Source organism: Anolis carolinensis, chromosome 2 (genome assembly GCF_035594765.1).
Source record: "Anolis carolinensis isolate JA03-04 chromosome 2, rAnoCar3.1.pri, whole genome shotgun sequence".
Lineage (NCBI taxonomy): Eukaryota > Metazoa > Chordata > Lepidosauria > Squamata > Dactyloidae > Anolis > Anolis carolinensis.
This window is the reverse complement of record NC_085842.1, coordinates 277,777,940-277,795,611: the sequence shown is the minus strand read 5'-3', so window position 1 is coordinate 277,795,611 and position 17,672 is coordinate 277,777,940. Positions and strand designations below refer to the sequence as shown.

At 40.4% G+C, this 17,672-nt stretch overlaps 1 protein-coding gene across 12 annotated transcripts in view; it reads right to left on the bottom strand.

The window, feature by feature from the left end:
• The window catches only part of arb2a (ARB2 cotranscriptional regulator A), a 284,933-nt gene that overhangs the window by 130,236 nt on the left and 137,025 nt on the right, over positions 1–17,672 (bottom strand). For all 12 annotated transcript variants that reach the window (XM_062974236.1, XM_062974231.1, XM_062974232.1 and 9 more), the window contains one exon: positions 14,926–15,045. In XM_062974236.1, the coding sequence (XP_062830306.1) occupies positions 14,926–15,045 (120 nt within the window). The remainder of the gene's footprint in view (positions 1–14,925; positions 15,046–17,672) is intronic.

The following is a 17,672-nucleotide window of genomic DNA, read 5'->3' as shown; positions in this document are numbered from 1 at the left end:
GTTTTAATAATGGCTTTTCCTATTACATTCATTATTCATATAGAAAAAAGGATAGCCACCTTTTAGGTTTTATATTGCTTTCTTGAGGAATATGAGCTTTGCAACTTTGAGAAGTGATTTCTAAAGATCCTAATAGCCAAATGACATCTTGGGAAATGTTATACTCATGGTGTATTTGCATAATAATGAGAGTATTTTCTATATATGAAGTGAAATCCAAATATTTATTTAGATATGAAATGCCCAACATTTATTATTATTTCTCCCTTTTCCTAAAAAAAAAGAATTTTAATTCAAATCAAGTCCATTATTAATTTGTTTGAAGACCTAAAATAAGAATACGAACAATAATATACTAACTATGCAAACTGGCAATATTAAGGTCTTTCTCAAAATGGGAGAATTAAACAAATTAACATTTTCCAACTCAAATTAATGAAGTTGAAAAGCATTTAATTTTGGCCAAGTCACTTCCAATATTTTCTTTTGAGAAAGTTGGCAAAATTTAAAATCAGCAAAAATATGATTTTAAATGGATAATAGAGAGAAACAGAAACTTCAGAATTATGTTACATTCCTGCTTTATCTTTCTATCATCACACCTCAGTATATTCCACAACCCATCAAAATAGAAATACAGTCCTGAACAGGACACAAATGACTTATATGACTAATTAGGGTTTCTTTACAAACACCTAGCTGTTTTAAGATTAATTGTATATTTTTGTAATGGGCTTTATAGGTGAATATATTTGCTTTGACTATTTATTATTTAATTACCAAATCAAGTATTTCCATAAGCAGGATACAATTATACACGCAACTAGAGTGCTGGTTACTGCATCTGGTGTGCAGTTCCCAATGACAATTATATAGGGGTATATTTGAACACAACAGAGGCTTGTCTCTACAACAGTGGGAACTACTGTGCCAAAACCAATAGGACTTCAATGCCTTCTGAGCAAATACCACTTCTATGAATCTTGGCCTCAGTGTTGATGTATAAAACACCAAATAGGGTACGAATACATGAAATAAGCACTATATTCAGTTAATCCTTCAGAAGTGGTCTCACTGACTAAAGCAGGATTACTCCAAAGTAAACAGTCCCAAAATAGGACCTCAAGGCAAACTTGTGTCACTTAATCATAGGCTGAGACTTCAGTTGCATGCAATCAAATATAGGATATTGCTGGTAGAAGTATTTTAACCTAATTAATAAACTGCTGAATAATTTTACTTTTATTTGATAATACTATAATACATCAATACTGAGCTATTGTCTCCAGCTATCACTGTATGTTGCAATCGATTTGACATAACAGTAATGTTTTAAACTAAATGAATGCAGAGGTAAAAAGAGAATTAAAATCTCAAGAACATCCACATAAATAGAGTTCATATATGTCTAGGTTTCTAAATCTTTTAAAAGACTAATTTATTTTTCCTGGAAGCAAAATGCATCATTTTGAATCAAACTAGCATGAAAAGTGGAATTTACATTGGCAACTATACGTCATACAACCTTTCTAAAGAAACCAAGCAATAGTGCACCAAACAGAAGAAATATATCCAAATTAGAAGAAAGAGATAGGTGTTCTGGAAATAGGAAAAAATGTACTCAAAGGAACATCTGAATAAAATTGAGACATCTGCAGCAAAGTTTTACCTTCTCCCTAGAATGTTTGAGATGAACTCAGTGTAACACTGTCTTCCCAGAAAAGACAAAGTGATCAATGCAAGAACACATCAGGCTCCCTTGGACAGGCCAATCAATGCAAGAAAGAACCTTGCCCAGGGCCTTATGCAAATAGAAGCACGTCCTGCAACCTAGGGAGGGAACATGCGCAATAGATCAATGGGATCTGAAAAACCTTACAGCTATATCAGCCTCAGACAGTAAATATATAATGATGAATCCCTCACGTTCTCAGCTGAACTCTTAAACTAGGTTATTTTCCTTCCACTGCTAGTTGAGAATTACTGGAAGCCTGTATCTAGCAACAATGCCAGAGAGGACACTGGATCATAGCTCTAAATAAAAAAGCACCTAACAATGAAGTGTCAAAAATTATTTCAACTTTGCTCACAATAAGTAGTGAAAACTCAGCAAAGCTGATTTGCAAAATACATGATTGTTTTTTGAAATAATGCTTAATTTCTTTAACACATTTCTACCTATGCACTGATGCAGAAGAATCATTATTACTTATTTAAGGTGTTCTGAAAAATCTAACCTAGAATGCTAATGTGTAAGTAGTACTTTCACTATGCGCTATAACCTTATACAACCTTGCAAATAGAAAGGGCTTTTCCATTCAACTGATTACTGTACAAAAGAAAGTGGTTATTTCTCCTTCAGTGAAAGATAAATCTAGTTGAAATAGTATGATTTATAAAAATATTCATACAGTTGGATTTAATTATAGTTGTATTGTTTAATATAGTTTAATTATAGTTGTATTGAACCAGCACTATATATGCTACCACAGTGGGAAGCATATATAAAGCTGTTTCAGTGCAACTATGATCACACCGTTTATTGAAAAGGAGAAATGCTAACAGATAAACGCTTGTTTTGAAGACTTGAGCATAGTAATTTACAAATTGTCATTACTTTAGAGAAAAAGAATGTGTAAAACTTATTTTGTTTACACAGAATCAATATCATCTCCAGATTTCACTGAAGAGAAGTATAATACTGCTGCCACAGTAACAACTAGATCATGTTAAAACACATTACAGCAATCTGCAAGCAAATATATTATTTCATCAGGCTTTTACAAACATACTCCTTGATATCTCATAGCTGATGTGCAAAACCAGGAACACAATAATAATTAGAATATCCCATGATCTTCAATTAAAATATATTGTTTCTGATGTTAGTATTTTTTTAAAAGTTACATTAAGAGAGTAACATTTTAATTTGAATGATAGTTTAATTTTTTCCATACAGCTAAATTATCACAGTTATATCTTACTCTGAATTATATTTTTAAAGTATTTTCCTAGATATAAGATCACTAAAGACATGTTATCTACACCAAATGAATGCTCATTATTATCATCATATTATTGAAATGAAAATGTGGTGCAACACAGATCTATTCACCTGAACTATGGGAAATAATCAGTTTCGGCTTTCAGACCCTGAGGTTTTCCTTTGGAGGAGTGGGAAGACAAGAAATCAAACTTTGGTCAAGTAAAAACAATGCAATTAATTTTTGCTAGTGGCAAAAGGCATTTCACTAAATGCATAGCTAAGTAAAAAAAAACAACATTGCATAGAAAGTTCAGAGGCTCTATATTGGTGGGCTCCAGTTGCCAGACAACGTCTTCAGGAAAGGGCTCTTGCCATCATGACCTGACTTGGGGACCTTATCTGCTTGGTCTCTGCAAGAAACAGATGTAATCTTGGTCTTATGTTGACTGCTTTCAAATAGGAAAGACCCTCTCATTTTTAATTTTCCTTTTCAAAAAGTGGTTTATGATGTGGCAGCAGGTGACAAGGGATGGGAAACTCAAAATCCTATCACATATATGGCTGTAATCACAGAAAAACCAGGTACATTTATCACACTGATACAGCCTTGTTCTTTGGCACAGCTACACTGACCACTTAAGTCTGTTTCAAACTGGTATTGAAGAAAGTGCTTTTGCTGTGCAGATGATTAAATAGCAAATCCTGGAACCAGTTTGGTGATTATACAAACCACAGTGCACTTATTTGCATTAAGTGCTTTCTTTCGGGCGCTTTTCTGAGTGTTTGTTGTCAGGGCCGGCCCTACCATTGAGGCCACGTGACGCCGCCGCCTCGGGCGCAGGTCCCGGGGGGCGCCGTCAGGCTGGGCGGGAGGCGGGGCACCGCTCTGACGGTGCCCCGCCGCCCGACCAGTGCGCCCTGGCCTTGTGGCTCCCTCTTTCGCCGCCCGGGGAGGGAAGGAAGGATCCCCTCCTCCCCTCCCCGGGCGGCGAAGCCTTTCTCTTTCGCCGCCCGGGGAGGGAAGGAAGGATCCCCTCCTCCCCTCCCCGGGCGGCGAAGCCTTTCTCTTTCGCCGCCCGGGGAGGGAAGGAAGGATCCCCTCCTCCCCTCCCCGGGCGGCGAAGCCTGTCTCTTTCGCTGCCCGGGGAGGGAAGGAAAGATCCCCTCCTCCCCTCCCCGGGCGGCGAAGCCTGTCTCTTTCGCTGCCCGGGGAGGGAAGGAAAGATCCCCTCCTCCCCTCCCCGGGCGGCGAAGCCTCTCTCTTTCGCTGCCCGGGGAGGGAAGGAAAGATCCCCTCCTCCCCTCCCCGGGCGGCGAAGCCTGTCTCTTTCGCTGCCCGGGGAGGGAAGGAAGGATCCCCTCCTCCCCTCCCCGGGCGGCGAAGCCTTTCTCTTTCGCTGCCCGGGGAGGGAAGGAAGGATCCCCTCCTCCCCTCCCCGGGCGGCGAAGCCTCTCTCTTTCGCCGCCCGGGGAGGGAAGGAAAGATCCCCTCCTCCCCTCCCCGGGCGGCGAAGCCTGTCTCTTTCGCCGCCCGGGGAGGGAAGGAAGGATCCCCTCCTCCCCTCCCCAGGCGGCGAAGCCTGTCTCTTTCGCTGCCCGGGGAGGGAAGGAAGGATCCCCTCCTCCCCTCCCCGGGCGGCGAAGCCTTTCTCTTTCGCTGCCCGGGGAGGGAAGGAAAGATCCCCTCCTCCCCTCCCCGGGCGGCGAAGCCTGTCTCTTTCGCTGCCCGGGGAGGGAAGGAAAGATCCCCTCCTCCCCTCCCCGGGCGGCGAAGCCTTTCTCTTTCGCTGCCCGGGGAGGGAAGGAAGGATCCCCTCCTCCCCTCCCCGGGCGGCGAAGCCTGTCTCTTTCGCTGCCCGGGGAGGGAAGGAAAGATCCCCTCCTCCCCTCCCCGGGCGGCGAAGCCTGTCTCTTTCGCTGCCCGGGGAGGGAAGGAAAGATCCCCTCCTCCCCTCCCCGGGCGGCGAAGCCTCTCTCTTTCGCTGCCCGGGGAGGGAAGGAAAGATCCCCTCCTCCCCTCCCCGGGCGGCGAAGCCTGTCTCTTTCGCTGCCCGGGGAGGGAAGGAAGGATCCCCTCCTCCCCTCCCCGGGCGGCGAAGCCTTTCTCTTTCGCTGCCCGGGGAGGGAAGGAAGGATCCCCTCCTCCCCTCCCCGGGCGGCGAAGCCTCTCTCTTTCGCCGCCCGGGGAGGGAAGGAAAGATCCCCTCCTCCCCTCCCCGGGCGGCGAAGCCTGTCTCTTTCGCCGCCCGGGGAGGGAAGGAAGGATCCCCTCCTCCCCTCCCCAGGCGGCGAAGCCTGTCTCTTTCGCTGCCCGGGGAGGGAAGGAAGGATCCCCTCCTCCCCTCCCCGGGCGGCGAAGCCTTTCTCTTTCGCTGCCCGGGGAGGGAAGGAAAGATCCCCTCCTCCCCTCCCCGGGCGGCGAAGCCTGTCTCTTTCGCTGCCCGGGGAGGGAAGGAAAGATCCCCTCCTCCCCTCCCCAGGCGGCGAAGCCTGTCTCTTTCGCTGCCCGGGGAGGGAAGGAAGGATCCCCTCCTCCCCTCCCCGGGCGGCGAAGCTGGGCCAGGGCGAATAACATGGGAGGCGGGGCCAACCCTGGCCCCGCCTCCCACCCAGCGTGCCCTGGCCTTGCCTCCCACGCAGCGTGGGAGGCGCGGCCAGGGCACGCTGGGTGGGAGGCGGGGCCAGGGCTCAGGAGGCGGGGCCGGTGGGGGGCGCTTTTCAGCGCCCCCGCTTAATATTTAAATTTATCTCCGACCGGCCCTGTTTGTTGTCTAGCCACTGCAATTTGAAGCTAGCTTAGAGCTGCATCAAATGGTCAGTGTAGATGGGGTCCTTGTGCCAACAATAGAATGTGAAAATGGAGTTGCATGATAGAATTCCTCCCCATTAAATCAATTTCCAGAATCCTTGGTCATACAAAACTAGCATGGGGGAAAGTATAAGGTATACATGATAAGGGCTGCCCCACCACCAAAAATTGAAAGGAGTATTAAAACCTAAAATGATAAATCACGGGAACAACTGTACTACTTCATCTCCTGTTTGTGTTTAAAAGATTAATTTGATGCAGGAAATCTACAGATAAAAAATGGCACGTGCCTTTATTTAAATTTGTAAATATTATTTAAATATTTAATTAACATTTTAAATTTAAATAAAGTGCCTTTATTTCACATATGAAGTGCCACACCACAGCCTTTAAGGATTACATTTTCTCAGCCTGGTGACCAGCCATGCTGCCTCTAATTTGTGGAGAAGCTTCAGTGGATAACACTGAACACACAAGAGTGTCAGAAAGGTAATTTTCTTCAATAACATTACTGCCAAAATAAAGTTCTCCTTATAGGATTCAAAATTTTATTGCTTATAAAATATCACATATTATGCTAATAAATTGGAAAAGGGGATCTATTTTATGATGTCTACCAAGGTGTCAAATTTCAAAAAGATAAATCAGATTTCAAATAAATTAAATGAATGAAACATTGCCAGAGGTACATGAAGTTTAAAAGGGCTGAAATGCGGACATTTTGCCCTGTTTCTTTCCATTTTCAGAAACATGAGTTTTGGTGCAAACTAGCACTACTTCTCAAGAAAGAAGCTTCTTCATTGGTTTGGTGAACTCCTGAGCACAATTCAGAAATGAAGATTTGTCTGCCTCATTACACTTATGATTCTAGAACACTTTAAAGAATAATTTGTGACTCACGTTGATTTATCCTTGGAAACTGACAAACAGTTACAGGACATCCCCCCCCCCCTTTGTTACAACTGATCAGGGATTGGTTTGTTACAAGATCAGAGCTCAGGTTATCTTATTTTGACGGATACCCCATAATTCTAGGAAATTGAATGTTAAAGCTAATGCAAGTTGATCAGAAACAATATCTGAAGAGGCCAGATAGTGCTTGCTTCAACCTTTGCCATAAAAACCTAGAAAGGTATCAGGAAACCTTCTAGATGCTTCTGGAAAAGATCATTTTGTTAAATTTAATTTCAATAGCTATAGTACTGACTATAGCCTAACTACATGTAAAATGTGACATTTTAACCCTGACACAATAATGTCAATTATTGCTAATAGGAAATGATTGCTAATTAAATATGTGGCACTCAGTCCAGTGGAATTACAGAACCCATAGAAATGTTTTAAATATAGTTCTGTTGTTTCTTCCTTCTATGAGTACATCCTATGAGTACTTCTTAGCAGGGGGTTGGACTAGATGGCCCATGTGGTCTCTTCCAACTCTACTATTCTATGATTCTATGATTCTATGATCCCATGAGTACACACAAAAACAGGTGGCCTCTGTATGACTTGCATTCTGCATTTCTTGTTGTTGTGTGCCTTCAAGTAAATTGCATCCTATGGCAATCTGTCATGATAAGATTTGCTCAGAGGGGGGTTGGGTTACCTTTACCTACCTTGGAGGCTGAGAGATTGTATCTTCTCAAGTGGGTTTCTATGGCCAAGCATAGATTCAAATCCTGGTCTGCAGAGCCCTAGTCCAACGCTCAAACTACTAAACCTCACTGGCTCTCATAAATTGCATATACTGTGCTAATTACTCCTTATAATTTAGTTACATGGCACAGTGAGAAGGTAGCACACAGACTTCCTCTTTCCTATAGTTCCTTTTCTATATCTGCATACATATTTAGGTATCTAGGGTTCTTACTAGAAGGCAAAACCTGAAAAAAACCTGACTCTTTTGAGCCCTGCGGAACTTAACACCTCTGCTCAGCTGGGCGCAGAAGCAGACGGTTCATTAATATACACCAGGGCATTTCTACCAGTGGCAATGAGCTAACACATCACTGTGATCAGCCATAGAAATTGATGGAAATACTGTGAAATAAAACAAACATCTCTAATGCTTTGGCACATGTTATATAACATTAACAAGTTAGACTGGAATAAAGAGGTTCAATTCTCTTTCAAACTTTAATCCTAACAGAATACAGTCCACTTTTATCAGGACTACATTAATTTTCTCCATGTCTATGCCATAAAAGGCCTCTCAGGATTAGGTATAAAAGCACAGCACAAGATAGTATGTTTAGCAATTCAGCTTCTTATGTAATAGGTTTATCGAGTCAGCATTTAAGGATTTATATTAAATGTCTTTATAATTATGCTAATTGATGGATAACACATAGGTCAAATCTAAAGTACTCAGTACTTCAGATAGCTAAGCAACATGAAATAAGACATAAAGTGACTTAAGTATATTTGCATAATCAAAATATTTAGCCTGCTTTTTATTGAGTTATGTCCCTATGACCCCTAGTTAGCTTGTGAACACATTTAACCTGAAGTCACATGTGGAGGAGCAGTATGTACGAACTACTGAATTTATATGACTTTTTCTGAAAGAGCCAATTGGTGATTTCTGCCATTTATCTACTTTTGCTTTTTAAAAACATAAATGCACACACTCTCTGGGTATATCAGCAATCAAGTGCCCATTGTCAATGACAATTTGAATTTGCCTCTCTAATTTTCATTACTTTAATAATGTTTGATTTTCACCAGACATACCTGTTTTACTAGATTTGTGTCAAAAACCTTGCTCCACCAGCCAGCTGAACCTCATTTGTTCAGCAGTTTTCTCATGTGGATGCAACAGGAAAGGACAAGATGAGCAACATACATAAACTCATGAAGCCACCTTAATATTACATCCAGATTGGCTGTAATATTCAATTATAGCTGAATGCTTCAGGAAGAACGTCTACGGATACCCTAACTGAACTTGTCAGAACCAGATGAACTGTCTCCCAGGATACTAAAAGAACGTGCTGCTATACTTTCAAAACTTCTGGTTTATCATTTTTCAGAAAGGCCAGGGAGGCAAAGTATTGCAGACAGGTCTTCGCCCAATTATGAGAAAGGGAAGATATGATAATTTGGGAAATTATAGATGAGTCAATCCAACTTCAGTAGTTGGAAAGATAAGACAAACAGTGTGGAACTAACTTGATTTGGAGGAACTAGTATATGAGTTTCCTTAAAAAATGCAAATAGGAACATATCACTTCTTTTTAAAAAAGAAAAGAAAGATGTCTACTAGTTTGATGAAGTATGGGAATGTTCCAGATGTAATCTATCTTGACTTTGTTGAGGCTGTGACAATGTATCCCACTGTTTTTAGGTTAGCAATCTATTTAAATATGGATTAGATGACAGCACCATCTCATCTAGGCCTGAAAAACAACACTAAAAAACTAAAAGGCCTTCATAAAAACTAAAAGTGTTTCTGGTCCTCAAAACTATTTATAGAGTTTTAAAAGTCAAAATCTTTGAATCGAATTCAGAAATGGAATTGCAACCAATACAGTTGCTAAAAGGTTGGTATAATACGATCTGGCCATGTTATATTCTGTATCACCTCAAGTTTCTAAGCTGGCTTTGAGGGTAGCTGAACATAAAGTCAATGATAGTAGTCCAATCTAGATATGCTTAGGGCACTACCACCTTTACTTTCACAATCAATTACAAGCACAGAATCTCTCCACTACTATAAATAGTACAATGCAAGCCCAGTCAGTATCAGTTGAATCCATCTATTCAAATCAAGTAAATCTACAGACTCCATAGGATTAGTAAGTGAAAAATGGTCTTATGTCACCTGTACATTGAGGACCCTGAAGCCCAAATCTCTGGATGACTTCCTCTGGATAAGTAGCACTTGAGACAAGATGTACCACAGCCATCTGGATAGAATTGGAATCCCCACAGCACTATGTCCTACAAATATAAGCTAAAAAACAATTCAGAAGGATTGCCATCGGGATGGAACTGGAATCCCACAGCACTATCCCCTACAAACATAATAATAATAATAATAATAATAATAATAATAATAATAATAATAATAATAATAACTTTATTTTTATACTCCGCCCCATGTCCCCGAAGGGACTCGGGGCGACTTACATGGGGCCTTGCCCGATAAAACAATCAAATATCAAAACACAGCAATAAAACATCCAATAAAAACATGTATTAGCTGCACCCATCCCCAACACGATTACACTCTAATATCCAACTGTTAAAACTCTTACATCCAAAGTGAATGCTTTGTAAATACAATGCAAATTGATAAAAATGAATGAATGACAGTTTCTACTCTGGGCTTTAAGATGTATGCTAAATAGGCCCCTCAACCACTAGAAATACCATTTCTGGCTAGCAGAAGGATGAGACAGAAGCAATTCTTCTACACTTCAATCAGCACAACACAGTAGGTTCAACAATGAGCTCTTTCTTAATGGCATTTATTGATGGTCTGCATCACTCTGTCATTCCAAGTGGTGACCAAGATCTAGGGAGGATCATCTGCTTAAACTAGAGGAAACTCCTACAGAGAAGTCAGGAAATTATATGACTTAATCAATCTCCAGGGCAGACCATATAAACCATTCCCACACTCTTGCAGAGGTTATACCGGTCTGCTTAGACCCCATCCCAGAAAAAAGGCAAGGTATACAACTCAATGGAGCTCTGGTGGCGAAGTGCGTTAAAGCACTGAGCTGGAGACCGAAAGGTCCCAGGTTCAAACCCCGGGAGCGGCGTGAGCGGCCGCTGTTAGCTCCAGCTCCTGCCAACCTAGCAGTTCGAAAACATGCCAATGTGAGTAGATCAATAGGTACCGCTCCGGTGAGAAGGTAACGGCGCTCCATGCAGTCATGCCGGCCACATGACCTTGGAGGGGTCTACGGACAACGCCAGCTCTTCGGCTTAGAAATGGAGATGAGCACCAACCCCCAGAGTCAAGACATGACTGGACTTAACGTCAGGGGAAACTTTTACCTTTACCTATACAACTCAATAAATAGATATTAAAAGAAGTCAAAATACCTTTAGCATAATGAAACACATTATTCAAATGTTTAAGTTAAATATTTTGGGGCACATCTGAGATTAGAGATATAATACAAGTATATATTTCCATAGGTCTTGCATGCAAATGGCACATGCAAGAATCAGTTTCATTTTCACTGAACCCTTTCAAGGTTCTAAACAACTGTAAGAACTGGATTCCACACGCAAAGAAAAGCTTACACTTTTTATTGGCAGCTATATATTAAAAATAGCATATTTATTTGGGAAACAAATTACTTCAAAGGACAGTGTAGTCTTTTATTGCTGTAGATATATTCTCTCATACAATAGATACCACTAATGCTTACTTAAGTACTGAGAAAAATAGTGAATATCTTGGAAAAAGTGATGCACTTCAAAAGCTGATTTAATAATTGTTCAGTTCAATACACACATGAAATTTGTCTACACTTAACAGAAAAGAAATATATTGATTGCATTGTTGAAACTCTTTCAATGTGTATATAGATCTTTTCTTCAGTGCAAGTCGTCTTCTATGAAATATATTCTTCAGATCTAGTTTTGCATGTGTGATAGATATGTGATGTGCCAGCATTATATATTATATTCTTCCTTCCATGCACACACCTCCTGCAGACCAGCAGACTACAGAAGCTGACCCTTACTGAGACCATCTTGTCTAACTGACAAAGCTCCTTTTTAACTTCTTACTTACTGCTTACTTCCTGCGATGGGGAAAACTTTAGCTCTGCTTGTGATAATTTCACAGGCCCTGAGTACCATGACCCCAAAAGACCCAAGGTCAGAAGTCAAATTGTGTTCTGAACCATCTGTGTTCTTCATATTAAAGTAGAACAAAAGTGAAGAAATATCCACCAGCATGACAAGAGAAACAAGCAAAATGGGAATGACACATTGGTCATCTCTTAGCCATGGCATCTCAAGCCAGTGACTAAAAAGATAGTGGTGGGGGTGCATCAATTCAAAACTATTCAGATTTTTAAATCTCTAGGCAAGTATTCATCTTTTATATAAAAGATTAGCAAACCCAACACTGTTTATCCTATTCTCGATATCTAAAACACTGACCAAATAATCTGTTGCAAAAAAATATCAAAAGTAGGTAGACTTTATTCATTTTCTAAAAAGTTATCAAACATTAAATGTGAACAATACTTTTCACAAGAAAGATTTTATTTCTTATTTATAAGCAGAACTTGGTAGGCAACCTTTTCTGGTTACAACAGGCGCTAAATTGGTCACATCAGCTAAATATTTGTGATGCTCAAGTAATAATTCTTTGATTCAAAACAAACAGTGGAAAAAACAGCGAAGCAACATTACAATAAAAAATCTGCTTCTTAAAAAAGAAAATCTTTCCCCAACAGTGGAAAAACTGAGAAATCAGAAAAAAGAATACATTTATTTTAATTGTCTAGTTGTGCCAAATAATAACTTTACAAAAATGTCTAGCAAGCAAAGAAATCATGGACTTCTATTTTCTAAATCAATTTATCAAGTGGTCAGTGGGAAACAAACCATACCATTAATTTTACTTGTAGGATTATCACCCCACATGTAAAATCCATAATGTCATCCATCTCCATTATATACTAAAACCAAAATGACTTCTAAAGATATGCTTTGTATTTTTGTCTCTAGCCACATAATTAGTGTCTTTCTACTAGTACAGCTGGTTGTCTTATCCATAGACTCAACAAATCCACAACTTGAAAATATTTCTTTTTAAAAAATCAAACAGCAAACCTTGATTTTGCCGTTTTATGCAAGGGACTTGAACATCCACTGATTTTGGTATCCACGGAACGTCCTGGAATCAAACTCCAGCAAATACGAAGGGCATACCGCATATACATTTCTTAGACTTGTGGTAATATCTTTTTGAAGCTAACCGGAAAAAATGATAAAACTTTTAGAATAAGTTTTTTTCAAACCATAGGTTTCTTCCTGGTTAAAAAATCATATGGGGAAGGAAGAACAATTACAGTGTGAGAATCACTCAGACCTCGTGTTAACTGTAAATGGCATGGAGGAGGGGTCTGCTTCTCAGGCCATGGCCCAAATGGCCTGAGTTCATTGGGAACAGCAAAGACAATAAAAGAACAATAACATTTGGTTCTCCATTTGAGAATGCAACCCCTCACCCCACAAAAAAATGTTTATTTGTTTTCTATATTTGTTGGCAGATTAGACTGTGAATGGATTCTATCACTGTAACTTGAAACAGCTCTATTGGTATGCAGTCTTTTCCTAAGAATGTATTATTCCCAAATATTTTGAGTGAAGCTTCCACTTCACTTCCTAAATTTGTGATTTCATCTTCAAATGTTTTGCCCTTGAATTACTCTTTCATCCATTCATCTCTTGTATAGTGTCTAAACTTTATTCCTGGGATAAGTGGAAGAGAGAGAAAGCACTGCTTCTCATTTATATAAAGACAACACCTCAATCCAAACCTCCAAAAGACTAACTGTCCTAAGTAGATGTTGAAAAGCATGAATCCTGAGGCACCTGAAAAGTTAATGGCAACAGGATGGAACAGATCTTTTACAGAACCATTTTCTGGGATTGTGAATCTAGGAACTACAGTGTTCCCTCACTTATCGCGGGCATAACGTTCTAGGAAATGGAAGTGGAAATCCGCGAAGTAAGGGCACTATTATTCTTTTAATATTTAATATTTATTTATTTACTCCATTGCTGCTTCTCCTCAGGGCTGCCCACTTGCTTCGTGCCTCGCGTCTTCCTCTGGTTGCCTCTGCTCCTGCAGCCATGGAAGAAGGAACGCTGCTCCGCTCGGTCAGTGAGAGTGAGCGAGGGTGGGTGGGTGAGAGAGGCATAGGAGAGAGTGAGGAGGAGGCGGGGCTGAGTGTGAGGCACTATTATTATTTTAATATTTATTTATTTACCCCATTGCTGCTTCTCCTCAAGGCTGCCCCCTTGCTTCGTGCCTGGCATGTTCCTCTGGCTGCCTCTGCTCCTACAACCAGGAAAGAAGGAATGCCACACTGCTCAGTCAGTGAGTGAGCGAGCGAGGGAGGGTGGGTGAGAGAGGCATGGCAGAGAGTGAGGCGGGGGCGGAGCTGAGAGTGAGGCTGATTCCTATGGAGAATGGAAGAAGAGTGTGTCCGAAGAGAGAGGCATAGCAGAGAGTGAGGGGGGAGGGGATGGGAGAGAGGGAGACCAATTCCTATGGAGAATGGAAAGAGTGTGTGTCTGGAGAGAGAAGCATGGCAGAGAGTGGGGGGTGGGTGGGAGAGAGAGACTATTCCTATGGAGAATCAGTTATACGTTTCCAGCATGGCCCGGCTGGAGCCTCTTCCAGGCTCCTGCGCCCACCCTCTCTCTCCCACCCACCCTCCCTCGCTTGCTTGCTCACTGACTGAGCGGAGTTCCTTCTTCCCTGGCTGCAGGAGCAGAGGCAGCCAGAGGAACATGCCAGGCACAAAGCAAGTGGGCAGCCCTGAGGAGAAGAAGCAATGGGGCAAATAAATAAATAAATAAATAATTTCCCCACAAAAAGCGAGTCCGCAATAAGCGAACTGCAAAGTAGCGAGGGAACACTGAACCATATGTATTGTTAACGGACTGCCTGCTAGTTCCATTTCAGAGAAATAACTAAGATACCATAGTTAATACAGTAGTATTAAAAGTGCTGAGCTATCCAGAAGAACTCACACAACCAAATGAATATTTAATTTAAATAATTGAGAAAGAAAAGTCTCCCCAAAACACAGCATTCAGTCTACTGATTTTTCTGTAAGCTGATTTATAATACATCTTCACTAGTCTGCATTAATCAATACCATGATTCTTCTCTCTCTTCTGACTTCAAATCTGCAGTTGAAGATGGAGAATAGTGAATCAATTATTTGATCCCACCACTTAGTGGAAACTTTGATGCCTTCTATTTAGTAACAAATATGTCTGTAGCATATAAAGGGGGGGGGGGGGAACTAATGAACATACTCATATGATGTAAAGCAGGGATAGTTGCAAATCTATTTTTTTTAAAGAAAATTCAGCAAATATATAAAAACAGATGATAAAAGGAATTGTAAGGACTTACCAGTTCAACAAATGCGAGTCCACCATAACTGTGAGCAACAAAAAATACATTTTCTGCTGCTGACTGGGAGATAAAGTGGTCCCATACATAAATGGCATGTTCTTCAGGAGATCCGTTTTCCTAGAAAGAGAAACTAACATTTATTATGATCTATGGTTATTTATACAATGTCCAAGTTATAACAGGTGCCTCACAAAATAGTAAACATGAAATCTCTACCCAAAAGAATCATACCCTGAACAGGCCAAAAAAACCCACCCCACTGGCGGGAATAAAGGTTACAAAAATGTGCATCAAAACAAATAATCAAAAACATCCTGTACATTCGCTTGGAAGAGTGTGCAATAACTTAATTTGCACATGGGTTGCCGTTGTATCTTTAAAAACCCCAAAATAAAACAAAGAAATAACGTGAAGTGGAAAATAAGGGAAAGTTATTTTTACAGAACTTTAAAAGTTGACAGTGTCAAAAGGGTCAAAAAAATCCAAGGCATAAGAAGAACATGGTAGAAATGAAAAATACTGGTTCGAACTTGGCAAGAAGAATGGAAAAGGCAAGTAATAATTACCCTTTGCATAAGCATTTTACTCTACAAAAAGTTAAAATATCTTTTTAACATTGAAATAAAATTATCATAAACTGAACATTTATTTCCATGAGTAAGTCTTCCCTCCATGATAAAAGATAAACTTTTTTGTTTCTCACCCTCCTGGAAACTTCCTGCTGTTTGTTAAACAGCACTAAACAACTCAGGTCTCAGACTTCAACCTAAGCTGTTTATTGCTATGTGGCATGGTTTCGGGAGAGTGAACAAGAAACAAAAATATGCTCCTTTCTTTTCCTTCTATTCTTAAGACCTTCTAGTACTAAATTTCTCTCTTTCTTAGTTACTCAACTGCATTCAACAAATTAAGATTTTACTTTTTCTTGATGGTGACCCTGTCATAGGGTTTTCTTGGCAATATTTATACAGGGGAGGCCATTGTTTTCCTCTTAAACAGAGAGAGTGTGACTTGCTCAAGATCATCAAGTAGTTTTCCATGGTGAAGCTGGGATTCAACTTCTGTTCTTTTAATCCAACACTCAGAAAACTGTACCACATTGGCACTCAATTTTTACCTTACAGACAGATTTTTTTAGACAATTTGGGAATCTAGGTATATAAAAATATTACTTTTTACATTGATGGTCCTATTCGTATTGCCTATCTAATATGGAACAAAACAAGTAAAATTAAATGAACAGTTTGGAGTCCTCTAGGGAATCGTACCCAGCAAAAGGAATAAACAACTGCAAAATGTGAATTTTTGGCTTGCATGGGAACACCAACCAGGTATTAAATATAGGAATACAGATATGCTACTCAGCCTACTTCAAAACACTCAATTTCTAATCACAGTACAGGTGATAATATTGAAGGAAAAGAATGTATGCCAACTTAATCAGTAGGGCTAAAATGTAAGGATATCTTTTTGTTTTAAAGCTAATTATGGATATATTACTCTAATAAGTAACAAAATAAAATACTAAATCTTAATATGGGCTGGCATCCTATTAGTGACATATGCAGTGTACGTCCATGTGTGGACATCAAGGAAACATCTGACCATGTCTGTATAGCTAGATACAGAGAAACAAAGGTATCCTCTGGGACTTCCTCTGTTGTGCATCTGTCAATTGGGACAAAATGAACTGCCACTGTCATGGTCCATGTTCTTCTCTGATGCCCCATCTTTACTGTTGATTAAATGGCTGTGGAGGACCGCAGGCAGAATTTGAGTCCCAAAGGTGATCTGGAACAATGATTATTGGGCAGAACATTACATTACATTATTTCTCCCCAACCAAGATCTCAGCCATGGTATTTTCTTTTAATAATAAGTGGTGATGTTGTTCAATGAAGTAATGTGACAGATCCCCAAACCAGCTTACCCCACAGTTCCAGCCCTAAGGTTCCTGTAATTCATCTTGTCCTTTTCATCCTCAAGATCCGTCCCTGGATTGGGTACTTGGGCCTCAAGATGATGCCTATGTGGACTAATGTGTATGTTATGCAGTAGGCTCATTGTGGTAAGCACAACCAGGTTACCAAAATGAAACTGGAACACTCACAGTTTACAGGCATAGTTGTGAAAAAAAGAATAAACAAGCAGATGTTTGTTAAGACACATTTAGATTGCACATTAACTCCTGAAATATTTAATTATTCATGGCTCCCCAAAACCCTATTCAGTTCTTCCTCCTGGCTGACTGTCCCATCTCTATTACAGATTTCACCTATTCTCTATATCATCTTTTCCCGACCTCTAAGCTATTCTTTGACCAACTCTAGTCAAAGCATTTTAATTAGATGCTATTACAGGTTAAATTACAGCTGATGGAGGGCCTCCACCATCTTGCTCCCTGGGGGAGCAGGGGGGGTATATAAAGAAAGGGTGAAACTCTATGGAGAGGGAGATGGGGGATGGTGGTGGGGGAAGAGAGGGGATCTATGTCAATTGCTGTAATAGCATGTTTTATGCATATGTCTTTGTTTGATGTTTTTTATAGTTTTAATGGTTTTAATCTACAGTTGTATGTATTGTTGTAAACTGCTTTGAGTCCCCGCAGGGGTGAGAAAAGCGGTATAGAAATGCAGTTAATTAATTAATGTATTTTTTGTAGAAATTTCAACACGTACCCATTTTGTTTTTGATCTCTTACTACAATATATGGGGTTCAGCCTATTTTAAACTGTCATAGTTAG